This window comes from Brassica oleracea, chromosome C3 (genome assembly GCF_000695525.1).
Source record: "Brassica oleracea var. oleracea cultivar TO1000 chromosome C3, BOL, whole genome shotgun sequence".
NCBI classification, from domain to species: domain Eukaryota; kingdom Viridiplantae; phylum Streptophyta; class Magnoliopsida; order Brassicales; family Brassicaceae; genus Brassica; species Brassica oleracea.
The window spans coordinates 8301930-8310989 of record NC_027750.1 but is presented as its reverse complement, the minus strand read 5'-3'; the positions used below and the strand labels follow the sequence as shown (position 1 = coordinate 8310989).

The following is a 9060-nucleotide window of genomic DNA, read 5'->3' as shown; positions in this document are numbered from 1 at the left end:
GTCATCAATGAGCAGCCTTCCCTTTCCCATTCTTCTTCTAAGATCTTCAATTTTTCCTTTGTCCTCTGTTGTTCTTCAATTAGCAATGGCTCTCTAAGCTGATACTGACTTGGAGGCACCCAACCAGGCCCAAACTGTCCTAATGCTTCACAAAATAGTCTGAAACTATCATTGTCAATGGCATTGAAAGGGATACTCGTGTGGTAAAGCCATCTAGAACAGTATTGGCGAACAACATGTGTCTTCTCTTTAGAAATGGCATCGTGGATACTCTGTTGTCGTGTCTGTGCCGCCAAAGAAGCTTCAGGGTTAATGCTGCTCACATATTGATCAATAGGACCTTGGGAGTGAGGAGTTTTAAGTGCTCCAAGCTCTCTTTCCAGTTCTTCAGTACCACTGTCTTTACTTATGTTCACCTCTGCCCGCAAAGCTTCCTCATGTTTTCGCTTCAGATTCTTCTTGTTTTTTCCTTCAAGAACCGCCTTCTTACACTTCTCTTGATCTTCTTTACTTGATACAGGACAAGCTGACAAATTTCCTTTCAGATGAGCAATGTGTTCTTTCATTCTAAACACACCACCAGAAAACTCTTTTCCACACAATTTACATTTGACTTTGTCTAGACTTCTTGCATCACACAAGACTCCATACTCCCATCCTACATCATTTGAGTTACGCTTAAGAGGTGGAGGTGTATCTGTTGGTGGATTATCCATTGATTCCTAAGTGACACAATGAAACAAACAATGAGTAAACATGAACGTACGAACACTTAAGCTTGAGTCGTGACGAAACAAGAACCCAAAAAATAATTGAAATCAAGTAAAAATAAAGAAACAGAGAAAGAAATCAAATGAAAAGAGATATCCAATACCTGATTTGGTCTTAGATTTAAACACTCGATTTGTTCTTAGATTGAATTTGAGAGCTCGTGATATTAGGGTTTTCTTCGACAAATAGAATCCCAAACTCAACTCAGTATTTAAAAAAAATCAGAACACTGATAAATGGCACAATTATACAGAAATAGAAAAAAAAAACGTTTGGGCTTTGTGTTGTTATTATTACAGAAAATAGATATAGAAAACGTGTGGCCCAATTAGACCTACTCGGATCGAACGGATTACGCGGCGATTTTTCGTATTACGCGGTCAAACGCGGGAATAAATCGTTGACCGCCTAGACCAGCCGACTTGGGTGCTTTCTCTACGGCAAGGTGACGCCTAGCGAGTACTCGGCCGAGTAATCGGCAACTCGGCCGCGTTTTTGAACACGGAATTTAATAAGTCACCAATTTAATGTAGTTACATGTATGATTTAATTTTTCGTGGTCCAACTGTCCAAATAATAAATTACCGTAAAAACGACGTAACTGCATTTCATATTTTCCATTGGCATTAATATCAAACGGTTAAGATTAACTAAAAAGAAACGGTTATGCAAATTGGCGTTACATAATGTGTCCACTAAGCAAATTACTTAATTAGAAGCTCCTTAAATAAAAGAAAATAAATTGTTGGACATACCCTTTATCAATAGGTCATGTTGCTGTTTTAATAGTATAGATAATTAATAATTAATTCATCCTTTTTCCGTTGGTCAACTGCGTAATTTATCAACTAGATTAAGGGAAAAACAAATATTATTTTGGTGACAAAAAAAATACAGGTAAGTTGTGTTTTAGCTTTTTACCTTTTAAGGATTATAAAATACAACATCCATACATTTATATCACTTTCAGTTATTCATTCAAAAAAGCAGCCGGAGAAACTCCACAAGACTATAGCCAAAAAGGAATAAGAGAGGCATGCTAAATGCCGATAATGTTTGACCAGAAAATGGTCAAGAAACGTTATGAAGCAACATAAAATAAAATTCAACAAATATAATAAATTAAAAGAGAGATGAGACTTTCGTTGGTCCAAGTCTGACATTCTTCTACACCCGAACCTAGAAAACATCTATAAATACCTCATTTGGTTGATTCCCATGTTTCATCTGCATACATTCTGAATACAACATCCAGTATTCCACCAAAGAAACACTTACGCATATATCTATTCCTACATATTTGAAGAGATATACGAGATGGATCAACTGCTTGTCATGTCTCGATTTGGGTACATGTTCATCAATGTTTTGGTCCTAGTTCTCAGCCTTATGTTCTTGAAGCTCCTCCTGCGTTGTTGGATATTGCCGGTTCGAGCTCAAAAGAAACTTAGAGAAAACGGATTTTCCGGTCCACCTCCTAGTTTTCCATTAGGAAATCTTAATGACATGAAGAAGCTAAAGACGGCCATGGTAATGGTGGAGAAGAGCAAATCGTCCACCATAATCAACCATGACATACATTCCACCGCACTTCCACATTTTGCTCTTTGGCAACAACAGTACGGTATATAATATAACTCTCATTTCTCATATTTAATTAGTTCCTAACATTTGTACCATAGTTTTTTTAATATTTAATATGAGTCTTAGATATTATTTGTGACGATTTAGGCCGGTATGTGAAACAACGTCATTTCAATAACCGGTTTAGTTAATTACTAACGTTTTTAGATTACAATATGTAAATTTTAACATAGATTATTGGTTTTCGTTATGTAATGCAGGGAAAGTATTTGTGTACTGGCTAGGCATAGAGCCGTTCGTGTACGTAGCCGATCCTGAATTCTTGAGTATTATGTCGAAAGGTGTATTGGGGAAGAGTTGGGGAAAGCCAAATGTTTTCAAGAAAGACAGAGAGCCAATGTTTGGTACCGGTTTGGTTATGGTGGAAGGCGATGATTGGACACGACATCGCCACATCATTACTCCTGCGTTTGCCCCTATTAATCTTAAGGTATAATTAGAAATTAAACCCTTTTTTCAAATCGTTTACATTGGTAATTAAGAGTCTAAAAGAGAGAAAATTATTAGGGTGACTAATCTAGTTCAACAAGTTAGACTTTATAGCCATGTTCTAAAAGCATGAGCCACCATTTTCCATGACAGAAATTTCATGGTCTTATGGAGTTGAAAAGACTTGTTCAAATCAAAGATTAGTACTAAAATGTTTCTCCTTTTCTCACTACTTTTTAATGACCGTCTTAATAGGCCATGACAAGTATGATGGTGGAATCAATCTCCAATATGTTGGACCGATGGGCCATACAGATAAACTCAGGCAATCCAGAATTTGACATGGAGAACGAGATCATAGGAACAGCCGGTGAGATCATTGCTAAGACAAGCTTCGGAGTCAAGGGAGAAAACGGAGCTCAAGTCCTCAAAAACCTAAGAGCCGTGCAATTCGCTCTCTTCAACTCAAATCGCTACGTAGGGGTACCGTTTAGCAACATTTTGGCCTACAAGCAAACTCTCAAAGCTAGAGAGTTAGGCAAAGAGATCGATGGTCTCCTTTTGTCGATCATAAACGAACGAAAGAGATCTTTGGTCGATGGAGACGACCAACATGATCTTCTCGGAATGTTGCTTAAGGCCGATAAAGGGAAGTTTACGGCTACAGAGCTTGTAGACGAGTGCAAAACGTTCTTCTTCGCTGGCCACGAGACAACGGCTTTAGCGCTAACGTGGACGTTCATGCTTCTTGCGATACATCCTGAGTGGCAAGACACGCTTAGAGAGGAGATAAGACAAGTCATCGGAGATTCCGAGATTGAGTATAACAAACTTGCCGGACTAAAGAAGGTACGTTACCAAAAAAGTACTCCACGTGGGTAATTTATATGCATGCTATACACTAGATCGCATCTATATTTGAACGCGTTCACATATGTTCAATTTGGCATGTTCACACTATTTAATGCACGATAGCATATTATGTGCCTCAGTACATAAATAAGTTTAATTAAAGTTTTAAGGATCACACGAAAACTAAAACTTAAGTTTAATTATATACAATTCAATATCTGATTAACGTGGTCGTGGTCGTGATGGTCATGGTCAAGGTCAAGGGTCACATAGAAATCAAATACTATTGCAAAGAGGCGCGTCGCCTCTAGATCAAAAACTAGTCAACGGATGAACTGACAATTTTTATAGACATGCCACCTCAGCTTCGTACTAAATCCCAAACCACATGACATCGATCCATATTAATGAATATTCTACTTGTCATCCATGACTAAAACGTTCTGACACGTAATCTTATTTTATTTAACAATCACATTTTAGTTGATTAATTCACTTACATGTTGAATATTATATACTAACGAATAAAACTTCCTATTATTTATGCAGATGAGTTGGGTGATGAACGAAGTTCTCCGGCTATATCCGCCGGCGCCAAACGCACAACGGCAAGCCAGGAAAGACATTGAGGTGAACGGCAGAGTGATTCCAAACGGTACGAACATTTGGATTGATGTGGTGGCGATGCACCACGACCCCGAGTTGTGGGGAGACGACGTCAACGAGTTTAGGCCGGAGAGATTTAATGGCAGTTTGCACGGTGGTTGTAAGAATAAGATGGGTTTTATGCCATTTGGATTCGGAGGGAGAATGTGTATTGGTCGGAACCTGACCACCATGGAATACAAGATTGTCTTGTCGTTGGTTTTGTCACGGTTTGAGATCTTGGTTTCTCCCGGTTATCGCCATTCGCCGAAGTATATGCTCTCTCTTAGACCTGGTTACGGTTTGCCCTTAATTGTACGACCACTTTAAAATTGCAATAACACACAAATTAAATTTTTTTGTGCTTTTTAAGTTTAGAACCAAAGTTCTCGACTTTTTAAAACTGTACACATGTGTTTTGATATTAATACTTCGAGTACCATTGAATCAGAGAAGTAATGATCTTTTTTATCACACGGACTCAAAATTAATAGCTTGATGGATTGAATGGAAGAATGTGGAGATGACAATCAACTCGGTTTATGGTTGAACCGATGAATCAATGGACAAGTGATTTATTAAAAGCTTTTACTCGCAAGACCTAAGGCATTCTCTTTAATTCAAATTGGTTTTGATTCCACAAAATATTCAGATCCGTATGAACGCACTAGAAGTGATTTCAACAACTCTAATAAATAAAACACAAGCAACAATTTTTTATCATCAAATTTCGTCAATGAGAGTATGCTAGAGAGTCTTCAAGATGGGAATCCGTGAGGTAACTGGTTATTTTCGTTGAGGATTTACTATTTTGTCATATATTTTGTTGTTCTTTCTTCTTTTTACAACCTAAAATCTCAGTTTTTAAGCTAATTATAAGCGTGGTGTTTCTTTTTTTTTTTTGGTAAAAGCTGGAATTCCTGGGAAAGAATGAAACCATCTTAATGTTTTTACCAAATTATTCAATTAAAAGTAAAAGATAAGTAAAAATTAAGTAAAAGATAACTACAAAACAGTAAAATACAAAAAAAAAATTAAAACTAATTTAGAGTATTTGATAGAAAAAACTACTTTTACGAATGTAAATGAGAATGAGATTAAACAAAAAAGAAAACAACTGAGATTAAACACAAAAGATAAAAGGGAATTCCTAATTTGAAATGCTTTCCAACGATGTTGAACTGATTCGGTCTGAGATGAACCCCGAATCTGTTACAAGATTCACTGCATTGTCTAAGGAGGGCCCTAATGCCATTGGAGGCCGAGACCTCGAAAATGCTCATTTTGAGTATATGTATTTGTTTATAGCCCTCACGTCCCAATCTCAGATCTAGAAATTTGAATAGTTCCCCCCCTTCCAATCTTGGAATGGAAAATGGTAAACTATAACACTCTTATTGAAACTCTTCTTAACCATTTACCTGTAGCGGTGACAATCAGATATTACCTAAGTTAATGTTACACAGAAAGCGAATTAACTAATCTGTTGTTATATATATATTTTTTTGTTCGTTTTTTACAACTTAAAATATAAGTCTCTAAGCTAAATTATGAGCGTGATGTCATTTTACCAACTTATTCAATTAAAAAGTAAAAAATAAGAAAACATAAGTAAAAAATAACTACAAAACAGTAAAATATAAAATAAATAAATTAAGAACTAATTTAAAGCTAAAGTACGAATGCAAATGAGAATGGGATGAGCCTGATGTTGCTCATGTCACTCGATGGATCAACAACTTTCTTAAGCTGAAAGTTCTTATGACTGATCTTCATAGTTAAGTATGGATGATGGATATAATACTCCTGATCCTACAAGAACTGTTGCAAGAAAACAGTAAAAAATAGCCAAGCTCATTATAGAATTCAAGGAGTGTTAATTATGGTAAGCAATTTAATCATAGCCAAAGAAGTATACAATATAGTTCTCGTCGCTTCTTCAGATTAATCGGATGGAAAACCGAAAACTCTCGGTTTACTTCGGTTTGCGTTTGAGTCGAATGCCCCAGCGCTAAATGGATTGGTGATGAAGTGCGTGAGTTTGCTTCAAAGCTACACACGAAAACTTGTAATACACTTGGGAAGCTGCTGCCCAATGGCCATGGCCTTTCAGATTATAGCTTCTTCTTGTTCATCTTCACCAACGATTACACAATCTCACCTTCTCTCTTTCCCTCCTCTGCAACCTTCCTGTAAAGCTTCGAGCTTTAAGCTCTCCTCATGGGCTTCTCTCCTGGGTTCTTCTTCTCGTTTCTCTCCCTACATTGGCTTAAAGCATATGGGCATCTCCATCTCCCCGAAATCTTCAAACCCAGGTGTCGAATTTCTCTATCTCCTCACAAAGTTGGTTCCTTTTTGTTGTAAGAATCTGTTCATTTTTTTTGTGTGTAATTGGGTGAGTTTTGTTGTGCAGAGAAGAAGAGAAGATGTAGTAAGGGTTTAGTGATTCGTGCGTCTTTGTTTGGCGTTGGAGCACCTGAGGCTTTGGTTATTGGTGTTGTCGCTTTGTTAGTCTTTGGTCCTAAAGGCCTTGCAGAGGTTAGTATATATAGCTTCTATGCTACTACTTGTGAATAGTTTATCGTTTGAAGAATTGGAGTGTTTGAATTTTTGGCTAAGTTGAGTTTGAATCTCTGTGGAAGTCTTTATCTAAATTACCTCTACTTGCTAATGATCCGTGTAGGTAGCTAGAACTCTTGGGAAAACACTGCGTACATTTCAGCCCACCATTAGAGAGCTACAGGTTGATTTGTTAATCTCAAGAAGACTCTTTAAGGAAAATAAAATGTTGCTTACGTTGGTTGTTGGTATAGGATGTTTCAAGAGATTTCAAAAGCACCCTTGAGCGTGAAATTGGACTCGATGAAATCTCAACGCCAGATGTGTACAACCAGAACAGAATGAACACTGCTCGCTCTCCTCCACCATCTGTTAGAAACATTGAAGATCCTTTGACTGCAAGTGAGCCCAGTGAGTGGTTTAAGTTTATTATAAATATGCTATCAAACTAGGAGGCTAGACATATGACAATAGGTGGTTTGATTCGTCTGTTTCTTGCATTGGCTAATCTGTAATCACTGTTATTGTTCTTTCATATTCATATTCATGAATGGAGTTTTAGTGAAGGTGATTTTTTTTTTTTGAAATGAGCAGATGATGCTCAATCACAAAAAGCTTCCACAACCGAGGATTACCTCAAGATCACTGAAGAGCAGCTCAAAGCTTCGTCTCTTGGTAAAAGCCAAACAGAGGGTCAAACTCAGACTCAAGAACGTGCTGTACAAAGCCAACCTGAAGGTTAGCATGTCATCAGAACTTTCTCTCTCTCATACTTTCTTCTAACTACTTAAACCCATTCTTCAAAACTGCTGATGACCACTGTGTTGTTGTAGTTACATTGAGAGAGACCATGGCTGCATCTCCTCCAAGGCAAGATTGAAAGGCACCAAAAATATTGACTCGTAGTGTTAAAACCATAAAAGGCCCACTTGGTAAATTTAACTCGGTAGTGTATTTGTGTTCTATTCGTTTCCTACTTGATGAAATGATTTTAGAACGTTAATATTATATCAATGTTTCATTTGCTTTGATTCCAATTTATAGGATTTTAGAACGTTAATATTATATCAATGTTTCATTTGCTTTGATTCCAATTTATAGGATTTTAGAACGTTAATATTATATCAATGTTTCATTTGCTTTGATTCCACTGCCATAAATAGAGAAAATAAAATGTTTATAGTCATAATCAATGATAACCTCTAAACTGGTTCAAAGAATTCATCAACTTAGCATCTATACAAAGAGAAAATTGATGACAAGTTTTACTCTGTTAAAGAGAATCAAGAACAAAGTTATATATACTTGTCATAATAGTGTAATGATGGATTCGAGAGTCTCTCCCTCTAGCCTGTATTTTCTCTTCTGGTAGCATCATGACCGAAAGATATGAAGATGTTGAAACAAGAACTTGGTTCAAAATAAACGAAGAAGTCTAACGGATGAAAAAAAAACAATGTGTCAAGGCAAAATGAAAAAGTTTTAATATACTGGCTGATATTAGCAATGTCAAATCATAGTTTTTTTATCTGTTGATAACAATTATATGTATTTTTATTAATAACAAAGAAGAGCCTGGAATAACGAACATGGGGATGACGGCTAGGGTCTCTCTTGGGTTCATGAGCGACTTTGAATCCCCGCTCCTCGCTCACAGGGAGTTCCAGCGCCTTCTCTACTACGCCATCTCCACGAATATAGAGGCAAGCACATCTTTAAAAGAAACAACAATAACACCATACATGGTTAAAATCCGCACTTTGCACGGAACGAACATTATATATACTATTTATCTTTATTATATGCTCTTTTAGATATTTATAAAATAATTAATATATATTGAATAATTAAAAAGTCAGCAACTATTAATATATAACTAAATTTGTGTGAAAAGATAAATAAATTGCATTTATCAAAATAATTAATATTTATATTTTATATGGTATATAATTAACTTTAAATAACATTAACATATATATTCTGTATTTTTAATATTGATATATATTAAATGATGCTTTTACTCAATATAGTTTCTTGGTCATTTGTATATGTTTATAACAAAAACTTTAAATCACTAATAAAAAAAAAGTTCATTATGTGATTAATAGTTTTAGTAATTATATTTTTTTTTTAAATTCAAGGCTATGTTTAAAATTTGAA

General features: G+C 35.9%; 2 protein-coding genes across 2 annotated transcripts; both read left to right on the top strand.

Annotated features, from left to right (window-relative positions):
* Window positions 1-2087: 2087 nt before the first annotated feature.
* On the top strand, window positions 2088-4679 carry LOC106333784 (cytokinin hydroxylase-like). Its single transcript, XM_013772193.1, has 4 exons — window positions 2088-2395; window positions 2616-2845; window positions 3100-3693; window positions 4246-4679. The coding sequence occupies exons 1-4, from the start codon at window positions 2089-2091 to the stop codon at window positions 4669-4671; spliced, it is 1557 nt and encodes a 518-aa protein (XP_013627647.1). The 5' UTR covers window position 2088; the 3' UTR covers window positions 4672-4679.
* A 1692-nt stretch (window positions 4680-6371) lies between these two features.
* LOC106332151 (sec-independent protein translocase protein TATB, chloroplastic-like) lies at window positions 6372-7965 on the top strand. Its single transcript, XM_013770619.1, has 6 exons — window positions 6372-6656; window positions 6755-6879; window positions 7025-7084; window positions 7155-7311; window positions 7495-7638; window positions 7734-7965. The coding sequence occupies exons 1-6, from the start codon at window positions 6437-6439 to the stop codon at window positions 7778-7780; spliced, it is 753 nt and encodes a 250-aa protein (XP_013626073.1). The 5' UTR covers window positions 6372-6436; the 3' UTR covers window positions 7781-7965.
* Window positions 7966-9060: the final 1095 nt, after the last annotated feature.